Source organism: Gouania willdenowi, chromosome 19 (genome assembly GCF_900634775.1).
Source record: "Gouania willdenowi chromosome 19, fGouWil2.1, whole genome shotgun sequence".
Classification (NCBI taxonomy): Eukaryota; Metazoa; Chordata; class Actinopteri; order Blenniiformes; family Gobiesocidae; genus Gouania; species Gouania willdenowi.
Genome location: NC_041062.1, coordinates 26,711,809 through 26,736,564, shown reverse-complemented (window position 1 = coordinate 26,736,564; position 24,756 = coordinate 26,711,809). Strand labels below are relative to the sequence as shown.

General features: G+C 44.4%; 1 protein-coding gene across 4 annotated transcripts in view; it reads right to left on the bottom strand.

Annotated features, from left to right (window-relative positions):
• Window positions 1–9,906: 9,906 nt before the first annotated feature.
• The window catches only part of map2k4b (mitogen-activated protein kinase kinase 4b), a 29,216-nt gene continuing 14,366 nt past the window's right edge, over window positions 9,907–24,756 (bottom strand). For all 4 annotated transcript variants that reach the window (XM_028476228.1, XM_028476230.1, XM_028476229.1 and 1 more), the window contains 8 exons: window positions 20,916–21,035; window positions 20,139–20,258; window positions 19,978–20,029; window positions 19,502–19,629; window positions 13,885–13,962; window positions 13,665–13,813; window positions 13,550–13,595; window positions 9,907–10,662 (listed from right to left, as the gene is read on the bottom strand). In XM_028476228.1, coding sequence (XP_028332029.1) covers window positions 10,549–10,662; window positions 13,550–13,595; window positions 13,665–13,813; window positions 13,885–13,962; window positions 19,502–19,629; window positions 19,978–20,029; window positions 20,139–20,258; window positions 20,916–21,035 — 807 coding nt within the window. In that variant the 3' untranslated portion in view covers window positions 9,907–10,548. The remainder of the gene's footprint in view (window positions 10,663–13,549; window positions 13,596–13,664; window positions 13,814–13,884; window positions 13,963–19,501; window positions 19,630–19,977; window positions 20,030–20,138; window positions 20,259–20,915; window positions 21,036–24,756) is intronic.

Sequence of the window (24,756 nt, the reverse complement as noted above, 5' to 3'; positions counted from 1 at the left end):
GTGGCACGGTTTTTCCTGCAGCAACACTTCACCTGAATGCCCTTTTCCCCATATCAGGTGTGGGTGGTTGTTGCTGAAGGTTTTGCTCATTCACCTCCTTGGCTGCCATATGAGACTGGGCAAGCTCATTTGCAAGCTCCAGCAAGAAGTCCACCCTCCTCTCCTTGACCCCAGTGCATGCCTGATAAAGCACATGTGCGTTCAGCGCTGCAATGTCAATCATGTTGTAAAACACAGCGACTGGCCAACGCCGTGTTCCTGAACGCACAGTGTACTTTAGAACCATCTGGTCCATGACGTCCACTCCACACCGCATTTCATGCTGTTGTAGTCGGTGACTGTGTTCGGCTTTTTTTTCCGAGTAGCCTCAGTCTCCACCACGCTGTGCACGCTACTGAGGAGGCAGACAGTCTTCTTCCGTTTGGGCACATAAACAGTCAGTGTGGCACCAGAGGTTGAAAACACTTGTGTGCTGAATTCCTCACGGGCCAAATTCTTTTTAGCTGAATCTGGAAGCTCCCGGCGAATCTTATTGACTGTGCCAAGGAGGGTGGTCTTTCGGCTGTGCAGTCGACGTGCTAGTGACAATGAAGTGAAAAAATTGTCGGTTGTAACAGTTCTTCCTTTGTCCATAAACGGTTCCATAAGCTTCATCACCACATTTTCAGACAATCTCTACCCAGGTGGACGACTGGGGTCTTTGCCAAGATATGGGATGATTTTGCACACATACTTGGATTTAAGGTCACATGCCACCCAGAACTTGATACCAAACTTGTCCGGCTTCGTTGCAATGTATTGCAAGAAACAGCAGCGAGTCTTAGTTGGAAAAAGTTGCTCATCTATGGTGATGTGCCTGCCTGGGTTTTTGTTTTTCCCTGTTGAAGCATTGATTATTTGTGCATCTTGTGCACTTTCTTCAAATTTGTAAAATAATAGCTTAATAAAATAATCATGGACCAGGTTAGTGAATGGTGGACCTCGTGAATTTACCTTTTTAAAGTGAGAACTCAAACAGTCCTTTTCACACTCGGAAATCTTGCTTTACCATAAATAGCAACAATACATTTGATTTATAAGCACAAAAACAATAAAGGTAAATAGTGAAAATACAGGAGTAGGAAACAGGAGCTTGGTTGCTTTATTACTGTTTTTCTTTTTCTAATTTTATTTATTGTGGTTTATTAATTGATCACAACACACATGGCTCATTTAATTTGGCCATTCTTATCCAATAATTCCATATAATGTTATTTGGATTAACAAACATCTACCTGGGAGAAACTGGTTTCTCAACACTGGCCATCATTTACACCAACCCCCAAAGTTTGTCACTGCCCAGCAGCACATTCCGATCGAAAGGCTTTATTTACATAAGAGAGGTGGCCCACTGAGTTGCAAATGAGTGTCATTTGGCGGCCTCTGGGCAGGGCAACAGGAGTAAGAAAACCTTGGGCATGCTAGTGTTAACCTCTAACCTGTAACAGTGGTTGGATTTTAATTATCAAGAAAGTGAAGATGATGATTATAATTCTTTAATTTTCTTCCTCATGTTTCCATGTGTTCATTTCAACATTAGAACCAATGCTTTGGCTCCTCATTGGTCAACAATCATTCTTTGTTCTAACTTTCACTATGTCCACATTCTTTTTTGACCAAATATTTGATTTCCTGTTGCAGAGTATGCGATACCTTGTTTGGATGTTTCTATAATAATAAGAACAAGACGTCCACGTGACCGAAGTCTTTATGGTGCTCGGCCACTGATACGCTTTGATATTGTACCAATCGTGATGTTTCATCCATGTATACCACAAAAACAGAGCAATAAAGTGATCACAGCAAACTCATCTCATCTCTTTATTCACAACCTTTGATACACATAGGATAGAATAGCCTTTAATATTATTGTAAATTATTATTATTTTTTTTACTTCGTCTGCATATGCTGTCAAAGGTCAACACTACATGATATGTAGTGTATGACTATCTGTTCCTGTTTTTTCTTATAAGAAGAGTATGATATAATCTTCCCTCTGATGACAGTCTTGCCGGTTTCCCACTATGTGTATCCCATAGTGAGACATCTCACTGCAGCCCTCAGAAGCACTTTTTCCACCTGCCAAGCCCTGGTTGGCCGGTAGGACCTGCTCTACCGCCCGGGACACTCCCACCCGCGATAAGAGGGAGGGCGGATGTGCAGTTCCTCATTCAAAATAAGCACCGCTTCTCACTCTGTTCAAGCAAGAAGGGTAGTCTGGTGAGACATCTCACTCATATTAATCATAGAACCGGGGTTATGTAAATAACTTAAAGTTCTATTTCATAATATGTCGTGAGATGTCTCACTATGGGATATGGCAGCTCCCATATTGCTGACATGCTTTTCGAGCAAATATCAGCCCATTATACATCGGGAGATTGGAATCGTCCGTGCCACACACAGGGCGGAAAAGTCCAGCATGTAAAACCAGACAAATGAGGGGCCAGGTCCAACTCGCCACTGCACAAATGTCTTGAACAGACACTCCCCTGAACAAGGCCCAGGATGTGGCAAGACTTTGAGTCGCGTGTGCACGCAGACCCTCAGGCGGCCACAGACCTTGACTTGTATAAGCCAAAGCAATGGCCAACAACCCAGTGTAAAAGGCATTGCTTAGTAACAGGCTTCCCCTTGTGGGGATTAGCCCAGGAGACGAACAGCTGATCGCTGCTCCTGAGGCTGTCGTCATGTCCACGTATGTGCGTAACACACGGACTGAAGACAACAATTATGTAATCGCTGCTCTAGCGATGACATAATGTCATCGCTAGAGCAGACATGGGCTCGTCTGTAAACAGTTGCATTTACTGGTTCAATAAACGGGAAAAGATTCAAATTCTGATGTAGCTGGTTATGATTTAAGTCCTCATAAACAGGACTGAATCATAACATAACATAACATAACATAACATAACATAACCACTAGAGCAGACATGGACTCGTCTATAAACATTTACAGACCTTAGAGTCACTGTTATCTTATCAATAAACAGGAAGAGATTGATGATCTTTATAATAAGTGCTGACTAGGCACTGGGAGTGAGACCAACACATGATGACTTGATAATAATGTATCATGTTTTTTCTGCAGTCAGTGTCTTCTCCTCGTTCTTCTCTCTCTGCTCTGTTTCAGGTGAAGCTGATGATGTCACTTCCTGATCTGTGGTTCACGGCTCAACTAGTCTGGAACACTCTGATGTTCTATCTCTCTATCCTGTTCTGTTGGTCCTTCTGTCTACTAACCACAACCAGTCCACGCAGATGGCTGCCACCTCTGAACCTGGTTCTAACAGAGATTTATTCCTGTTAAAGGAAGTTGTTTCTTCTCACTGTCACTAAACACTTGTTCATGTGGATCTTGTTGGTGTTTTCTTTCTTATGAATTTTATATTTTTATAAGTGCATTGAGATGACATTGTTGTAAATTGCGCTATACAAATAAAGTTGAATTGAATTGAACAAATGAGGTTGCTGCTAATCTAGTGAAGTAGGAAGGCCAATAGGTCAATGTGAGATGATGAGCCCACCACCTTTGGAACAAACGCCAAGTTGGGCTCCAAAATCAGAGCGCATTACAGGTAAACCAAGAGCGCATGACTAGCCTGCTAAGCTAAAGCCAGTGCCAGTAACAACACAGCATTCAGAGAGGCAAACCAGTTCAAAATTAGGATGTTTAAGTCCTTCTAATTAATAATAATAATTATATAATTATAATAATAATAATAATTATTATTATTATTATTATGAAGTATTAATGAAAACCACTGCCAGATCACATGGTGGAACCAGTGGTTTGGACACAGGGAGGAGCCTGTGTGCTCCCTTCATAAACAGGCCAATCAGCGGGTGCTGACTCATCGGTTTATCCCCAAAGCCCACATGACAGGCTGTAATCGCTGCCAAATACACCTTCACAGTAGAAAAGGCTTTGCGCTTGTCAAATCAAGATAGGGGATATGACTCCCATGGAGACACCATCCTTCAAATATCCTCCACTTGCAGTCATAAAGAGACCTAGTGGAGGAGGCTCGAGCACTCTGTATAGTGGAAAACACACTCTGTGAGAGTCCCACAGCTGACAGATTGAGCCATTCAGGGACCAGCCCACAGCCTCAGTTGCTCTAGGTGTGGGTGGGAAGATCGTTCCCCCTGTGACAGTAGATCCCTGTGCAGCGGGAGCTGCCAAGGACGAGAGCATAGCAGATGGTAAATCTCTGCCAGCCAGTGTATGGCTGGACAATGTGGAGTCACCAGGATCCACCCATGGCCCTGCTCCCTCACCCTGGACAGAGTGGGGGGTACCAGGGCCAGCAGAGGAAACGTGTAAAGCAGCTCACACAGACACGCTAGTGCATCTACAAGTCTCACTGTTCAAGGAGCGCCCTCTCCCGGGGGCAGGCTGCCAGTGGCCAGAGAACCCAACTGTGGCATGATGGCGCTCTCCTGAGGCGACGGGCAGCACACCACCAGAAGACCATACCGCAAGGCGGTTGCGCCCTTTGTCGGTCTGCCCAACTGCAGAGGACCAATCCATGTTCCCAGGAACAGCATGACAACAGAAGGGGGGGTGTTAATCATCATATCATCAAATGTGTGTTCATGTGTACAATTTGTCATGTGTTAATACACGATGACTGCTTACTCTTTGTACTTTTGAACAGCTGAGTCATGTTAACACACAGATAAGACACCAGCCTAACCTTCAAGGCCAAAGACGGGCTCACATGTAGACACACACACATACACTCACATTCACATCAACACTTACACACACACACCAACTGACGCACACACACTATCAAAGACAGATATCAGTGGCACCAGCCTTCCTCAATACATCCACCTCTTCATCATTCTCTAAAGTCTCCACTGTTGGGAGCATTTGACCCCCTCCTTTTCCTCTCATCAGGGTGGGACTTTTCTCTATCTGTATAAACTTTAAGCTGTGGAACTTTCCAGTAGTTGCTGGCTGCTTGCCATTCCTACAGGATGTGGCACTCTTTCTTTGTACTCTTTTCCATTTAGTTTATAATTGTGATGGCCACGGCCACACATTAAAGTTAAGTTACACAGTTATCATTATTTATTTGTGTTTCAATTAATGCACTGTCTGTTAATCCTGATTTTCTTTGTTTTTGAGTTACCTGTGGAATGTCTTCCTGGTCTGGCAAAAGATGGTGGAGAGGGTGGAGCTGACTTTTATGCTGAGACCCACGCCCATCGGACCAGACCAAGTCATTGAACTCATATGGGGATTGGGAGTTGTTTATGTTAGATTTAAGTTAGTATATATCATGTTCTCCCCTGTGTATGTCTGATGAAATATCCAACTCATATATAAGTCTCCCCTTGTGTGTTAGTTGGAGGTGGTGTGGGTTGTGCTAACACCATGCTGTGGAAGTTCCTTCTTGGGTAAAATAAAACCCAAATTGTTCAACTGCAAACCTGTTTCCTGTTCCTTGGCTACTTGGTCCACGACATTTGGTGGCAGTGGTGGGATCATCCAGTAAAGGACACCAGGTTTTTTTTTGCTGCAGTTTTTTTTTCTTCTCTCTTCTCTTCTTCCCACCGTGATTGCATAGTTATGCAGAGAGGTGGGAGAAGTGCAAGAACAGCACACAGAGACAACCAGCCTCAGATGACAGGAACGGAGGCCTTAAATAAGGGTGAGGAAGAAAATGGAGCTACTGAAGGGGTGGACAGCACTGAGGGCGAAGGTAAGGAGCCTTCATTATCCGACCTGGCTTTTAGATTGTTCAACAAGGTGTGTTCTTCCCGGGTTTTTCTGAAATATTTTGGGGTTACATCTAACCCTCACTTGTTGTTGCTTTTCTTCAGGCAGGTGACTGAGGTGCATGTCCAGGGAGGCAGCTGCGGGCAAGTATTGCTCCTCCATTTCCTCATCCTCTGGAACCTTCCTGATCAGCAACACTTCTCCCTTTCCAGGTCTGTCAACCCATTCTTTAAGGAGGTTCACATGCAGCCTCCTACTAGAGCGTGGCTGGCCCGGGGTGGAAACTTGGTAGGCCCAATTTTACGTTGGACCTCAAATGGTCCTTGCCACTGTGCCAGCAACTTACTGCCATCGCTTGGAAGGAGTACGAGTACCTTTTGACCAGGGTTGAAGGACCTCTGCCGGGCTGACCGATCATACCAGACCTTCTGACGCCGCTGAGACTCTGCCATGTGGGACTGGGCAAGCCCCCTCATCTTTTCCAGCCGATCTCTCATCTGCACAACATGGGAAATTATGTTATCACCCCCCCCCCCCCCCCCCCCCCCCCCCCCCCCCGCCTGATTTCCCTCCCAAACGTCCTTCAATAAAGATAGGGGACCCCTTACTTCATGACCATATAACAGCTCGAATGGGGAGAAGCCAGTGGAGGCCTGGGGTACTTCCCTATATGCAAAAAGGAGGTAAGGCAGCCATTGATCCCAGTCAACACCAGTCTCATTCACAAATTTCCTGAGCATCTGCTTCATGGTCTGATTGAAGCGTTTGGTGAGCCCGTCTGTTTGAGGGTGATATGGAGTTGTCCTTAAGCTCCTAATACCCAGCAGCTGATACACTTGTTTCAATAGGGTAGACATAAAATTAGTTACCCGGTCGGTAAGGATCTCACGAGGAAATAATAATAATAATAATAAATCCTTTTTTTATAAAATCATCATGCTCTGACTGGACTTCATCATTCAACCAGGGCACAAATCATGTCTCCAAATGAGGTCAACCGCAAATTTGCCGTGACACCTCTAACCAAGTGGAGACAGCAGGTCCTGTCACCACGCTGCTTATAGTGTAAGATATTGCTTTTACATGTTGCGCTCCTGGCCTTAGGCCGGGGTGCTTGAGCAATGAACACATCACATTTATTTGAACATGTGTGTGTGCTGTGATGAATCTTGTTCTGTTGGCTTCATCAAATCAGGACCTTCAGCGTGCACTGGGGCGGTTTGCAGCTGAGTGTGAAGCGGCCGGGATGAGGATCAGCACCTCCAAATCTGAGGCCATGGTTCTCCACTGGAAAAAGGTGGCTTGCCCTCTCTGAGTCGGTGGAGAGTCCTTGCCTCAAGTGGAGGAGTTCAAGTATCTCGGGGTCGTGTTCATGAGCGAGGGTAGGATGGAGCGTGAGATCAATAGACGGATCGGTGCGGCGTCAGCAGTGATGCGGTCGCTGTATCAGACTGTTGTTGTGGAGAGGGAGCTGAGTCGGGGGTCAAAGCTCTCAATTTACCAATTGATCTACGTTCCTACCCTCACCTATAGTCATGAGATTTGGGTAATGACCGAAATTACAAGATCACGGATACAGTGTGGCTGGGCGCACCCTTCGAGATAGGGTGAGAAGCACAGTCACTTGGGAGGAGCTCGGAGTAGAGTCGCTGCTCCTTCACGTCGAAAGGAGCCAGATGAGGTGGCTCGGGCATCTGTTTCAGATGCCTCCTGGTCGCCTCCCTCGGGAGGTGTTTCAGGCATGTCCTATTGGGAAGAGGCCTCGTGGAAATCCCAGGACACACTGGAGGGACTATGTCTCTGAGCTGGCCTGGTGTCGCCTCAGGGTTGGAGCTGGTGAATGAGGAACAACCAGCTGCATCACCGGGGCCTGCACGCAGCAGCGCTGGGTGCGGAGAAACGTCTGCTAAGGACGAAATCTCCATTGTCGCTGGGTCCTGGGACTGAGCAACCAGTGAGCCGCAACCAGCGGCTCCACCGGCGGCATTCTGAGCAGTCCGAGGCTCTCCATAGCCTCGCAGTCGAGGGTGGAGGCACCTGTCACGGGAGTGACATGGACGCGTCACTTCCATCAGCAGCTTCAGGAAAACAGGAAGAACCTGTCTCAGTGTGCCACTGGAGGTGGGAAGTTTCTTGTCCTCGTACGTAGCAGGACCTGGTGGCTTCTGTCACAACGGTGGGCCACGGGATGGCAAGGCGCACAGCAGCACGTCTGCACAGTTCCACAGTGTCCAGCCATGGGAGAGGGGAGACAGGTGTGGAAACTCGCTCCTCCTCCTGAGAGGCAACGAAGGCCGCCGTTAGCATGCCCAGAGCCAAGGAGAGAAATGGTAAATGGTAAATGGACTTGATTTATATAGAGCTTTAGCACCACTGAAACAGTCTCAAAGCACTTTACACATCAGCTCATTCACCCAATCATTCTCACATTCACACACCAGTGGGACAGGACTGCCATGCAAGGCGCTAGTCGACCACTAGGAGCAACTTAGGGTTCAGTGTCTTGCCCAAGGACACTTCGACACATAGTCAGGTACTGGGATCGAACCCCCAACCTCTCGATCAGAAGATGACCCGCTACCACCTGAGCCACGGTCGCCCTAGGAAGGAGTCGTCCACCTCCTCAACCAACAAGAGAGGGTCCTTGGAGTCCCCGTCCTCTTCCCTGCAGTCAGTGACAAGGTCGTCTTCCTCTTGAGGCTAGTCCAAGTAGAGCTGGGAGCCCCAGCTGGAGCCATGTGCAGCAGCAGAGTCCATGAGGGCCGTGTCCTCTTCAATCGCCGCGGCCGGAACGCCGTGAGGAGGGAGAAAGGGGTCCTGAATGGACATCAGACTCGCCAGCCTCCAATGAAGGCTGCGTGTGTTGAACGCTGTGCAATGCCGACACGAACTGGGGGATTCAACAGCCAGCCGGGCGTGTTCCAGACTGAGACAGTTGGAGCAGACCGTGTTTTTGTCTTTGGCTGATATTTTGTTCCCACGCTGACAGTGGCGAGCCTGAGAGCATCCCGTTCCCTCCTTGGAAGGAGCCTTGGTCTCCATGGCCGTGTTTGACGCAGGGAGGAGAGCAGGTGGAATTAGCCTTGGCTACCACGTGGCGGCTAGCAGGTACTAACTGGGATGGAGGTCTACCTGTGCTGGATACTGGATACCGATGATATGGAGCTTTTGGCCAGGCCGTTCACTGCCGTGAGCGCTCGGGAGGATGACTGATGTGCCAAAGAGCCCGGAGGCAGTCGAGGGCAGGGCAGCTTGGGACGACAGCTGGTGTGCTGAGGTCGTGGAGCTCTGGACCTAGCTCAGTGCAGAGATCGGAGCGAGGCAGTCATCGGAGTGAGAGAGCCGCTCGGTGCCAACGTGGGCCGAGGCGAAACAATGGAGGAGAGCCGAAGCCTGAACTTTGGGCTCTTAGGTTCAGTTATTTATGATTGTGAACCAGACAGCGCAAAAATTACGTTGTCGCGAATACTGAGAGATTGGATATTCAGGGTTAGGGTTAGGGTTCAGGAGTTTGTTTTCCTTTTTTAGCTCTTTTACCTCCAAGGTCACTGCTGATAAAGCTGAATGGACGTCGTGATTCTTTTCCTGTAAGTCGTGTATTTGTTGGAAGGAAAATTCCAGGCTGACCATTTCCTGACACTTTGTGTCGTAAGTCAACTACACCCAGCCTCTTATTGATGCATTTCGCCGGCTAACCTGATGTGCTCACAGCTTTGAGTCCGGCTTCCATTGTGCACTGGACGTAATATTGGACAATGAACTCTTCCAAGCCCTCCACTCTGGCTGGAGAAAGGTTGGCTCTCGTTTGGGGGCATGGATTTAACGGTAAACTGAGTTAATATGAGCAAGTACAGTAAGAGTTGTTTGACTCATCTCGGCAGCGGGCCGCCATGTTGAATTCTACAGTGTATCACGTGACTCTCAGAACATCTGGTGTGACCTACCTCTCCTCTTAATTAGAATATTATTGTACATTCTAATATCAACATTGTAGTACATTTTTACAACAGAACCCTGGAGATGTGTGTTTGTGTATTTGGGGTGTGGGGGTCTCTGGGGGGAGATTACTCTCCCACGCCGTATAAACCCATGCAGTGGTGCATAATAAATGAATAGTGAAATACATGCACAGAGTGATGCAGCACATTTATTATCCAGTGGAACATTTTCATGATGAATCCCATAAAGACTAAAATAAATTCTCCAATTACTAAAAATGTAACAGCAAGAGATTTCCTCACATTAACGATTGATTAATGGAGCTGGTTTTTAAATCTTTAGCTGTGTTTAGCATATTCAGCTAAAGGTGAAATAATTTAAAACGTCATTGGCAGCAGGTCCACTCTTATGGGTACCGCCCACTAAGTCACATGATCTTCGTCCTAAACCCACCACGTTGTGTCTCTATGGTTCTCAGCAGAATTCTACTGAATACTGTTGGTAAACGATCCCTGATATACAGTACACACTAGTTTATTCTATTTACATGTGTTTATACTTTGGTCAGGAGGAGTTGATGCTTCGCTTTGTTAAAAACATCAATACAGCAGGATTCAACAGTCTCACACACACACACACACACACACACACACACACACACACACACACACACGCACATACAATCACTGTCCATCAGCATGTGTGTAGTAGAGTCCATCTGTCTGTGTACATTTACACCATGTGATCCATTCTTTTTTACTTCTTTGGAACGTGTGAATATAAAGATGATGTGAAGTGACTCCAGAGGGCCAGAGCTTCACGTCACAGACCATCAGTCCACGTACATGGGAGAGACGGGAGAGGAGGGGATCTGATCCAGGATACGACACACGTAAGTGGGAACGTCCACCACACGCTCCTCATACATCAGGATGAAGGGATGTTTCTGATTAGGGAAGGAAGGAAGAGTCAGTGTGTGTGTGTGTGTGTACCTATGCGTGCATATGGGGGGTGGATCCATTATAAAGTAATGCGCACCAGTCCAACGAACGCGTAAATGATGTACCCTGTGCCTTCACGTCTGATCTACATTTTCTATAGACTTAGCATAGGTCGACGGACACAATGCACAAGTCCCATCTGCATGTGTGCTTGTAGATGTGTTAACGTGTTACACATTAAAGCATCTACACACCTACGCCACACCTGGATGTACACCTAACAAACATAAATATATCAGTACCACGTAGACGCCTAAACGCCTAATGTTTCTTTCTAAGTGTTTACATGTCACGTAGATGGTGCTACATAGTGAAGGTCACATGATCATTATAGCTTCACTCACACCTGTCACTACATCTAACTACTGACATTAGGTAAGTTTAGTGAAAGTTAGACACGTACACGTGTGTTAGACTGGTGTGTATGAGTTTAGAATGGATCCACCCCCATAGTGTGTGTGTGTGTGTGTGTGTGTGTGTGTGCGTGTGTGTGTGTGTGTGTGTGTGCTCTCTAGCAAACATCAACAGCATTACGTCAAACTGAATAAACTAGGGCAGTCACCTCAATACGATATCAGTAAAAACTAGAATATTAGCATTTCCTGAAAAATGAAAATGTAAATGAGTATGTAGGCGCACTGCATTAGCATAAGTTAGCATTAGCATAAGAAAGTATTAACATTAACTAGCATTATCATTAACATAAATTAGCATTAGCTAGCATTAATATAAGTTAGCATTAACGTAAGCTAGCATTAACATTAACAGCATTATCATTAACACACGTAACTTTGACATTAGCCTAGTGTTAGCATTAACCTAGCAACAACATTAACCTAGCATTAGTGTTAACCTAACAATAGCATTAGCCAAAAATTAGCACTAACCTAGCAGTAGCACTAATCTAGCAATAGCATCAACCTAACAATAGCATTAGCCTAAAATTAGCACTAACCTAGCAGTAGCCTAGCATTAGCACTAACCTAGCATTAGCACTAACCTAGAATTAGCACTAATCTAGCATAGCATTGGCCTAACAATAGCACTAGCCTAAAATTAGCACTAACCTATCAGTAGCCTAGCATTAGCACTAATTTAGAAATAGCATTAGCATTAACCTAATAATAGCATTAGCACTAATCTAGCAATAGCATTAGCCTAGCATTATTCTAACAATAGCATCACGTTTTGATAGCTTGATTGTCAGATTCAGAGAAACGGTGTAGCAGTAGTTAACGCAGACAGAAGATTAATGATACTGGGCACTTGAATTTCCCCTTCTGGGGATGAATAAAGTATCTATCTATCTATCTATCTATCTATCTATCTATCTATCTATCTATACATCTATCTATACATCTATCTATCTATACATCTATCTATTTATCTATCTATATATCTATCTATCTTTACATATATCTATCCATCTATCTATCTACCTATCTATAGATATATATATATACGTATATATATCTATAATATAATAATAGAGGACCAGGATAACAATCGTGAGGATGTTTTAGTTAAATTAGTTAAATTATTAGACTAAAAATGATGAATAAATAAAACCTAATGATGTATCAGAAATTATTTAGAGAAAATTAAGGCTTTTTTTGTTGACATCAATATGGGACCAGAATTTATTAAAAGTGATGGTACTGTAAACCAGTGTAATGTAATGATTCCAGTGTAATGTAATGGTTCCAGTGTAATGTAATGGTTCCAGTGTAATGTAAACCAGTGTAATGTAATGGTTCCAGTGTAATGTAATGTAAACCAGTGTAATGTAATGGTTCCAGTGTAATGTAAACCAGTGTAATGTAATGTAAACCAGTGTAATGTAATGGTTCCAGTGTAATGTAATGGTTCCAGTGTAATGTAATGGTTCCAGTGTAATGTAATGGTTCCAGTGTAATGTAATGTAAACCAGTGTAATGTAATGGTTCCAGTGTAATGTAATGGTTCCAGTGTAATGTAATGGTTCCAGTGTAATGTAATGTAAACCAGTGTAATGTAATGGTTCCAGTGTAATGTAATGTAAACCAGTGTAATGTAATGGTTCCAGTGTAATGTAAACCAGTGTAATGTAATGGTTCCAGTGTAATGTAATGGTTCCAGTGTAATGTAATGGTTCCAGTGTAATGTAAACCAGTGTAATGTAATGGTTCCAGTGTAATGTAAACCAGTGTAATGTAATGGTTCCAGTGTAATGTAATGGTTCCAGTGTAATGTAATGGTTCCAGTGTAATGTAATGGTTCCAGTGTAATGTAATGGTTCCAGTGTAATGTAAACCAGTGTAATGTAATGGTTCCAGTGTAATGTAATGTAAACCAGTGTAATGTAATGGTTCCAGTGTAATGTAATGTAAACCAGTGTAATGTAATGGTTCCAGTGTAATGTAATGGTTCCAGTGTAATGTAATGTAAATCAGTGTAATGTAATGTAAATCAGTGTAATGTAATGTAAATCAGTGTAATGTAATGATTCCAGTGTAATGTAATGGTTCCAGTGTAATGTAATGATTCCAGTGTAATGTAATGGTTCCAGTGTAATGTAATGGTTCCAGTGTAATGTAATGATTCCAGTGTAATGTAATGATTCCAGTGTAATGTAATGGTTCCAGTGTAATGTAATGGTTCCAGTGTAATGTAAACCAGTGTAATGTAATGGTTCCAGTGTAATGTAATGTAAATCAGTGTAATGTAATGTAAACCAGTGTAATGTAATGTAAACCAGTGTAATGTAATGGTTCCAGTGTAATGTAATGGTTCCAGTGTAATGTAATGGTTCCAGTGTAATGTAATGTAAATCAGTGTAATAGTTGAACTCACCAGCAGCTCTTTGTACTTTGGCCTCTTTGACTCGTCCTTAGTGAGGCTGAAATAGAATCACAAGTGAAAACACTGGTGAAAACCAACCAATGCAGTGAAATTAAGCAGATCCTACCATAGATTAACAAAGTTGATGAACTTTGGGGAGAACTGGCGTTCCTCTGAGTTGCTGAGCTGTGGAGGTTCTCCTTTGACCACCTGGGTCAGCTGATCAAACACACTGTTCCACTTTGGGTAGGGGAACCTGCCCGTAGCGAGCTCGTACTGAACAACACATGGTTTAAAAACAGTTGAAAAGTGTTTCCTCCTCACAGGAACCAGAGCTCACATCTTACCAGAGTGATTCCTAGACTCCACACGTCAGAGCGCACATCGTAGCCCTGCCTGGAGGCACTGGGGTCTATCCTCTCAGGCTGGAAACACACAACAATACGCACTCAACCATTGGGTTCCAGGCAGTGGAACCAAAGCAGAGAACATCTACCAACACTGATGGAGCTGTTCATAGACTCATTTAAACCTTCTAGGGGCCCCTACGCTGTGATTTAAATCCCCTACAGCAGGGTGTCCAACACATTTTAGTTCAGGGGCCAAATACGGAGGAGTTTGACCTCAAGTGGGCCACAGGTTTTATGCTGGAAAAAAAACATGTCATTTCAACATAATTGAACCTTAGTTCTCAACTGGTGGGTCAGGACCCAAAAGTAGGTCACGGACCTGTACTGGGTGGGTCGCGCCAGCTGGTCAAAAATAAATACTTAATGTCTCTCATGTTTGAATTCTGTACAAAGCTTTTTTTTGACAGGCATGCTGTGAAATGCATAGATATAATAATTAAGATAATATAGATTTATGTTTTTAAAAAAATTATATATATATTTCAACAGATGTTTTTGAAAAACTACATATATTTGGTTTTCATAATATTTTGTGAGATGTCTCACTATGGAATATGGAAACTCCGTATTGCAGACATGCTCATCAAGTGGAACCAGCCCACAGGGCAGACGTCTGATCACATGAAGACAGTAAAACCACCTGTGCCATGCACGGGGCGGAAACGTCCATCATGTAAAATTGGACAAACATGGGGGGCGAGGTCTACCACCGCACAGATGTCCTGAACAGACACTCCCTTGAACAAAGCTCAGGATGTGGCAAGATCCCGAGTCGAGTGTGCACACAGACCCGCAGGCAACTGCAGACCCTGACACGTGTAAGCTAAAGCAATAGCCTCCACCACCCAGTGTGTCAGGCGTTGCTTAGTAACAGGCTTCCCCTTGCAGGGACTGGCCCAGGAGACAAACAGCTGATCACTCCTCCCGAGGCTCTCGTCATGTCTGTATAAGTGCGGATCACACGAACTGGACATAACACATTCAGCCGCTGCTCATCCTGTGAGGCAGAAAAGGCCAAAAGGTTGATGGGAGAACACAAGTCCACAACCTTCGGCACAAAAGCAGGGTTGGGTCTCAGAATGAAGAGCTAAGCCCACAACTGGTGCACCGTGAGCGCATGGATGTCACTAACTCCTGAGCTGACGCCAGAGCCAGTAACAAACAGTCCTAAGAGAGGCGAGCTTCAGGCCCGCCTCCCCCGACGGTTCGAATGGAGGACGTCCAAGTCACTCCAGAACCACCGCCAGATCCCACGGTGGCACCAGTGGTCTGGACATGGGGAGGAGCCTGCGTGCTCTCTTCATAAATTAGCAGACCAGTGGGAGCTGACCCGCCGGTTTGTTCCCAAAGCCAACTCAACAGGCAGCAATCGCCGCCAAAAACACTTTAACAGTGGAAAAAGCTTTGCTTTTGTCAATCAGGTCCTACAGAAATGACAAAATCACCCCCACCGAGCACTGAAAAGGGATGTGGTTCCTCTGGAGACACCACCCCTCAAATATCCTCCACTCACACTCATGAAAAGATCTAGTGGAGAAGGCTCGAGCACTCTGTATGGTGAACATTACACTCCCACGGCTGATAGATCGAGCCACTTGGGTCAGGCCCACAGCACCAGGCACTATGGGTGCGGGGGGAAAATTGTGACCCTCGCCTGCGTGGTCTCTGCGCAGCAGGAGCTGCCAGGGATGAGCACACAGCGACTGGTAAATCTCCGCCAGCCAGTGCATGGCCGGTCAACGAGTAGCCACCAGGATCAGTGTGTGTGGCCGTGCTCCCTCACCCTAGACAGGTGGGGGGTATCAGAGCCAACGGGGGGAGTGTGTAAAGAAGCATGCACAGCCAACTATGCGCCAGTGCATCAACGCCGAGGGGAGCATACCTGCTGCGCAGGAAGCTAAACTGTGCGCACTGCCTGGCCCATTTGAAACGGGCCCCCCAACCGTTGCACCACATGTGGGTGTCGCCCTCAATGAGAGGAGAGGCATCAACATAAGCAAACAATGAGAGCGTAACCCACCCTGGTAGTAGACATACGCCACAAATGTAGTATCGTCCGCCCTCACAAGGACATGATGTCCCCCAAGAGACGGAAGGAAGCGTGCCAGCGAGAGGAACACTGCTGAGAGCTCCAAAGAATTCATGTAAGAAAGCCGGAGGTCCGCATTCCAGCGGCCCCTTACAGACCGGCCTGCGTGAATTCATCCTCAGCCCCTTAGGCTGGCATACGTGAAGACCACCTTCCTGGACGTAACAGTGACCAAATGTACACTGTGTGTCAGGAAACCCGAGGCCCGCCAGCGGCACAGAGCCGTGTCGCACTCTGGAGTAACCAACACTCTCCGTCCCTCATGATGCACAGGACTCACACAGGTGGAACCTCACCAAGACGAGCGTCGTGAAAAACACCAAGTGCAGGGGTAGTCCCAGGAGGACAAAATCCCACGCTGGGAAAGACATGCTCCATCCTGCGTTTATCACAAAACTTACAGTCAGACAGGTGACATAATAGAATAAGCGAGCGTGCTCTAGCCACCGCCTCCAACTGCGCAAAGCAGCCAGCGGTCCTGGCCTCCGGCCAAGCGTATGCCCTGCTGCATATTTTCTGAGGGGAGGGCACACTACGATGAGGAAATATGCATCAACCAGATCAATAGACGTAAAAAACGCTCCGTCACACCTGGTGCAGCAGGAATGTATGCTTCAAGCATCACAAGCCTGTATTTCCTGAAATACCTTTGTTTAGAGCACGTATACCCCAGATAGGGCAAATACTGCTCCCCCCTCTTTGCTTTGAGGACCAGGACCACCTGAAGTAAAACTTTAGATTGTTCACATAACCCCTGTTCTATGAGCAATGTGTGAGATTCCCACACATATTATGAAATAGAACCCGCACTGAATGTGCAGGAGAAGCAACAGCATTGTCCCTTTGTTTTACAGAACCTCCAGTGAAATGCAGGCTGCCTCCAAGTGCTACTGCAGATCACCTACTGTGAGAGGCTTCAACCGCAATGTGGAGGCGCCGTCTCTTTGTGGAACAGGGGGTCATAAATCATCTTAATTTAATATAATCAAATTAATTGACACCGGGGCTTCCACCACAGGAAACGGTGTGAGCCGTCACCGCTTTGCCTAATGTGGCAGAGTATGCTCTGCTCTGCTGCACCCTCAGCCCCAGCGGGATCGTGAGACACACTTTATTATCAAATAAAACACATGAGGGGGACCTCAATGTGCACAGGTGGAGCTGGAGAACAGATGAGCTCCCGGCTGCTCCCTGGACAAACCGAACCGACCGCACTGTAAGGGAGGGGTGGGGCAGACTACCTGTGACAGGCAGAGAGGAAGAACCTTAGGTTATTTACATAACTTTAGGTTATTAAATAACCCTGGTTCTATGAGTAATATGAAGAGATACATCTCATGAAAAATTATCCGCTCACCCCGTGACACTCTGTCCGCGATGCAGTGCTCTGTGCCATCAGCCTGGGTGACAGTAGGACATACTTTTATTATTCCTAATAAAACATATGTGCTATGTGAGTGCTTGAAAACATGATAGAAAGGAAGGAGGCAACAGCCAAACTTCCCTAGAATACGTCCATCCCTCCCTCTCGTGTCGTGGCAGCGAGAGTGGAGGGCTTCGGAGTGCATGCATGAAGCTGAACAGGTGTAGCTGGGGGACACAACATCCAGCAGCTTCACCGGAGGAGACAAGGGTGGTCAGGCCATTCCCTTCTCCTTTTTATTTTAGCCTGGGTGTGTTTAAGCGGGCTATGCCGGCAAAGTGTGTTGAAACAGTGGGGCGGACTGAAGAGCTACGGAGACCGCAGGCTGCACAGCCTGGGCCGGAGTGATGAACATGTCAACTTCCTCCTCCTCTCCTGACACGATGAGGTCAGGACAAAAAGCAGCCAGGTCGGACTCGGAGCCCCATCTGGAACTTCATTGCTTGTCTTTGCTGGATATTTTATTCTGCATTGACGGAGGCCAGCCTCGTGAGAGGAGCCTTTTTTCTCCTTTTCCGCATTGACGCAGGCAGGGAGAACAGGTGGATTAGCCCAAGGCTACCCCGTGGCAGCTATCAGGTGCAAGCAGGGATGTGAGGCATTGCGTGCTGGGGCGTAGAAGGACGTCAAGGACAACCTTTGGCTCGAGACGACAGCTGTGCTGGCGTTCGAAAACTCGGATACTGTGGTATGGAGCTTGGAGCTGGGCTGTTCACTGTACGTGCACACAAGCCCGGATACTTTGAGGGCAGTGGGACTGAGACTACAGCTGTTGTGCTGATGTTTGGGAGCTCTGGGCATGGCTTGGTGCAGAGCTTGGAGCGGGGCAGTCACCGGAGTGAGATAGCCGCTCGAGGGCCAACGTGCGCCAAAGCGACAGCATTGGAGGAGAGACGACAGCCGGAGCTGGGGCTCTGAGGTTCACTTACCTGTGAATGGAACAGCACTTTAACCAAGCAGAGCAAGGTAAACGCTAGGGGTTGAATGACTTCATATTTTAAAGGTCGACTCTATGTACATACTAGTCGAGCCGACGTCAACTAGTAGATGACGTCATCAAGAGCCGGAACCAAAGCTGAACGGGTGCCGGTGTTCTGCCAAAATCTGTGACCTGAAAAAATCTTTGACCGCAGGTGGCATCAGTTCCAACCCCTGCGGCTTCTCAGTGGACATTTACTCCCCCTTAAGCATGTTTGTAATTCTTCTCCAGCCTGCATTTACTTCACCCACAGGAGCGTCGTGTTTAAGGGGGAGTAAAAAGCTACGAAGAGATTTAGCACTCTTCTTCTCTACCGCCGAGAAGCCGCAGCAGTCACAGATTTTATCGGGTCACAGAATCTGTGGAGGGGAGGAGCTTACATGTGCGTGGATTAAACAACTCAAAGTTAATATAAATAACGTGTATGGCAAGCTTTATTATGTGTAGATGTCTGAAATAGTGGGTTTGTTTTAATTAGCGAATAAAACATGTTAGTTTTTTTCTTGATTATGTTATTTTGTAATCGTTGGGTGTAATAATCAAAATTGTAATAGAATTTTGATTAATTGAGCAGCAATAATTCATCATCACCTTCACCTATTCAACACAACTTTCAGCTTTAAAGTAAGGCTGGAACAAATACTTTTCTTCACAAAAGTTGGCCGTAGGAGAGTTATAGATTTTTTAAAAAGTTGGAGGGAGAAGGGGTGGGGGGATAGTTCCACGGTAAGAACCCTGATTGATTACCATCCTACAGTTAAGGTCTCATTTAAACAGTGGATGGAGGGAAGGTCTTATTTAGAGAATCACACGCACGCACGCACACGCACACACACACACACACCCATGCACGCACACGCACACACACACACACACACACATGCACACGCACGCACACACACTAAATTAAACAGCTGAGCTCACTTCTTGCTGCTGGCTTAAGTTTATCTCAGGTTTTAATATTCCTATAAAGCTCCAGAGAAACATGAACAAATCTCCTGAGCTCTGGCTAAGCCTAGCCTGACATGGTGTGGTGGAGAATTAGGAATTAGAGGACGCTCACCGCCATGTAAGGCCTGCAGCCTGCGTCCCTGGTCTTAGCGATGGAGTCTACCAGCTGACCACTGATGCCAAAGTCACACAGTTTAATGTTCCCACGCCGGTCCATCAGGATGTTAGACGGTTTGATGTCTGCATGGGATTTCACAATAAAACACAGAATTTCACAATAAAACAAAGACACACACTGAGGATTTCACAATAATATAATATTGGGTGTATGAGAGTTTAGGGATTATTTTTGCATTATTGTATATTTTAGATATTAAGGTATTTAATTGTTGTTTGACCAAAATAAATGCATAAATAAAAAATGAAAATAAATAAATAAATTAATAAAACACACAATTTCACAATAAAACACAGACATACAGTGGATTTCACAATAAAACACAGACATACAGTGGATTTCACAATAAAACAGAGACAGAATATTTCCGGATGAAACAGATGTAGTAACGTGCATATTTGAGATGTTACCTCTGTGAATGATCTTTAAACTTTCCTTTAGGTGGTTCAGTGCTTTAACCGTCTGTTAAAGACAAACACACACACACACGTTCATCAACTGTCACCATTGTGTATATATATATATATATATATATATAAAATGTATGACGAAAAGAAAAGATGTTGCTCACTGCTAATGTTATTTTTCCTAAAATTTCCTCTGGAATGATGTCATCTAATGTACAATAAACATATCTGTAGAATTTGTCCAGTGAGGTAGACATGAGCTCCATACAGATCCAACAGTCGCCCTGAAACAGAGGACAGTTAGCAACATTAGCATCTTTCCACTACTCCTGACAATTGGTGATAATGACTTTGTGAAAAAGGTAAGAAACAAATTTAGACTTCTATTAGCAAATTACAAACTCATTACTTTAAATGTCCCATTCCCCCTAAATAGAAGAAATCCATTTTAAGATATTAAATCTACCATCTAGTGCAAAGATTTCATTTGGAGATTTTGAGTAATTGTATATTTAGTTGTAAAGAAGAAAACACTGAACATCTATTTTTCCATTGTACGTTTTACAAACTATGGTCTGATGTTTATGACTGGATCTCTACTAAATCTCTTATAATCAATATTTCAATTGTTTTATACACAAAGCAAAATATTCAAAAATCAAACCTTATTTTAATGCCTTTAACATTTAATGTTTAGAATATTTTAAATCCCTTAAAATGGAAAAAAAAATAATGAAGCAGAAAACTTCCATTGACAGGAAAACATAAATGTGTTTTCTAATGTTGCAGTGAATTATTTCATGTGTGTATTATTTATGTACTTTGTTTCTTTATTGTGTTCCTCTGTGTAGATAGAACTTGTGGTATTAACTATTTCTATAGTTCTATTGATTATTGAGGCGTTTAGTTATCTGTATATATTTTCAGTGCTTCACTCAGACCTCCCTAAAGAGGGCGCCGTAGAACTGAACAATGTAGGGGCAGTCGCTGCTCCTCATCACCACGTCCAGGTCCATCAGCAGCTGCTTCTGCTCCTTCTCATCCACAGTGGAGCGGATCCTCTGTGGAACACATCACAACGTTACATTACAGCACCCCTACAGGGTCTCAGAGGCTCCACCCACCCCTACTACAGAGTCACAGAGGCGCCACCCACCCCTACAGGGTCACACCACCCACACCTACAGGGTCACAGAGGCTCCACCCACCCCTACAGGGTCTCAGAGGCTCCACCCACCCCTCCTACAGGGTCACAGAGGCTCCACCCACCCCTACAGGGTCACAGAGGCTCCACCCACACCTACAGGGTCACAGAGGCTCCACCCACCCCTACAGGGTCTCAGAGGCTCCACCCACCCCTACTACAGAGTCACAGAGGCGCCACCCACCCCTACAGGGTCACACCACCCACCCCTACAGGGTCTCAGAGGCTCCACCCACCCCTACTACAGAGTCACAGAGGCTCCACCCACCCCTACAGGGTCACACCACCCACACCTACAGGGTCACAGAGGCTCCACCCACCCCTACAGGGTCTCAGAGGCTCCACCCACCCCTCCTACAGGGTCACAGAGGCTCCACCCACCCCTACAGGGTCACAGAGGCTCCACCCACACCTACAGGGTCACACCATCCACACTTACAGGGTCACGGAGGCTCCACCCACCCCTACTACAGGGTCACAGAGGCTCCACCCACCCCTACAGGGCCACACCACCCACCCCTACAGGGTCACAGAGGCTCCACCCACCCCTACAGGGTCACACCATCCACACTTACAGGGTCACAGAGGCTCCACCCACCCCTACAGGGTCACACCACCCACACCTACAGGGTCACAGAGGCTCCACCCACCCCTACAGGGTCACACCATCCACACTTACAGGGTCACGGAAGCTCCACCCACACCTACAGGGTCACAGAGGCTCCACCTACCCTTAGAGGGTCAATAAAAAGAGCATTCACATAACTAAACACAGATGTTAAATATAGTTGGAAACATCTATTTTACCATTATCTTGACTTAACCTTTAAATTAAAAAGGATGCAGATGCCCTGAAAACAAATTGAACTGGTTTCTGATGCAGCATTTAATTACTGTTATGATGATTATACCAATATACAGTATATTGATGTAGTTTGAAGGAAAAACACCCCCAAAAAGGAGAAAATGTAGAGCGTGAGAAATTTGTTCATGTTTTTCAAAATAAACATTTTTCCGATGCAATGGTTTTAGTTATATTTATGTTTTTAGTTAAAAACGAATAAACAATAAATGATGATCAGCCTCATATAAAGAGTTTTAAATATTCACCAGTGGTGAAATAACCCAAAGTTTGGGTCCAAAACAAAAATGAAGAAAAATAGTTTTATATCCCAATAAAGTGTAACATTTATACTATAAATTAAAACAGATTAGATTGTTTCTTACATTCCCACATGTAGTTATGGACCAATAGAAATAGTGATAAAAACTATATGTTCATATAGTTTACTGAAGACCCAAACATGTTCCAGACCCAAACACACACTGACTTAGTGACTATTTAGAGGAGCTGACATGTCCACCAGATATGATGTATAGCAGATCTATTTCTGTATTCTGAGAGAGTGGGTGGAGCTTATTACTATACCATATTTACCTTTAAATGTGATGGAGTTACAGATATATTGGAAGATGAACATGGAAGATAAATAAGGACACATACCCCCCTAACTACATTATCTATATCTATAAAAGTATTGATCAGATCAAACTAAACCGTTACAGAATGAATATTGAATAATTAAAGAATAATTGGTAAAAATACCAGAATTCTTCTGAGACTGAAGTGCGTGGGATATTTGATGAAATAACAAAAATGAATGACCCTTTAACGTTTATTTTTCTCTGTTAGCATTATCGTCTTTTCTTTCATTTTAATTACGTGAAGCCTATTTTACTTGTTATTAATCTTGCCTTTATTTTGAATAGGATCTAATAAATAAATAAAAAAGAATGCTGTACTTTCACACTTGTAACACTAGAGGACAGAATTTACTTACTTTTTTGAAAGAAAAATGTTTTTAATATTAACTGATAATGTATCATCACACTTTTAAAAACATCACAACAAGTCTTTAACCCTTCACCAAACTGTAACTCTAACACTGAACAAAGCACATTTAAATATGAAATGAAGTGTGTCACTCATGTCCACGCTGTCTACATGTCATTTATGTATTTTTGAGTTTATAACTGAATTTTTGCCAGTCGTTTGAAATCAGCCTTTAAATGCTAACAGCTGCTGTCTGCACATCTGAAGCTACCAGTGACAATTCCATGTGCTAATGCTAATTAGCTTAGTGACATAGAGGATATTCCATCTTGAAATAATTATGGATTAATGATGTGTTTAAAGTATTCGACTAATCATTGCATCTGTAGAATGAAGAAGTTTTAAACATTTGTACCACACAGTTGTAATAATAACAATAATAAAAATAACAATAACAATAACAGTAATAATAATAATAATAATATAGTTTTGTTCAGTTAATGTAGTCTTGTTCAGTTCTAATAATGACACCATTTTCCATCTGTCTACATTTCTGCCTGGCCCCGCCCATTGCTGTGCAGCAGCTATAATGTTCTTTTCTGACTTTATGATGGTTTTCAGACCAGGCTTCCACCACTGAGTTGTTTCCAAAGTTCAGTGTTAGTTGAGTCTTTGAAAACATGCTTTAATATTTCCTGTTTGAGCTAGGGCTGGACGATATGGAACAAAACTCATATTTCAATATTTTTTCTCAAAATCTCAATAATTTTGATACAAATAAAGTCTGACCAGAAAGTCAATTGTGGGTTAAATTTGCTGATGCAAAAAGCCACACAGACACATTTATGAACTCACTCGGTGCCATTGACGAGATAATTTGTCATTTCAAATCCAAACGCTCAGTACCATTAACGATAAAACTTGTTTATCACAGAGATTACTAGAATACACCCTGGAGGAGGTCCCTCATCAATATCTAAACTGTAATGTGATGTAGTGACCAACTGTGCCCTGAAGGTGGCAGCAACGCACCTTTAGATGAGAGATTAGCCACTGATTCTACCATTAGCTAAGGAGGAAGAAGCAGGAACGGGGGAGAGATATGTTGCTATGAAGTGATATTATAAAGTATCCATCAGCTCACAGCTCCACATACTAACACAGAACATGTGTGGACATGAGTAGATTATTGATTATGTTGTGATCATAAGATTAAACCATCAACTAACCAGGCTAAACAGGTCATCTCTGCGTGTCGAGAGGAAAAGGAAGCAACGTCTGTGTGATTGACGGGGGGAGGGGCAGATACAAAATACAGTGAGCAAAACATTCAACTGTGAGCCAGATAGTAAAATAATAATAATTTTGCCATCAAAAGCCTTGTCTGTGTTGTTATTTTTTATTTAAAGAAGGAAACCAATGTTCAGATGTTATAGTTTTCAATAAAGCAAAAAAAATTGCTTCAAAGTCACTACAGATTTTTTTTTAGAAAAAGCCTGTTTTCTCAGCTTTTTGCTCTGAAACTGGTGACTTGTGTAAAATTTGCTCTATTCAACTGCTGATTACGGAAGAACTAAACAAGCTACAAACAATTTTTTGATGAAATTAGAGACTAATCTTTCAGAATCTGGTGTCAGATTTCAGATTGTCATAGTACAAAGTATTCTGAGAGTCTTTAAAAATCAGTCAAAATGCTCTAAAACGGCTGATCAATATGAGCCACTTTATTATGTTTCTCCTGTAA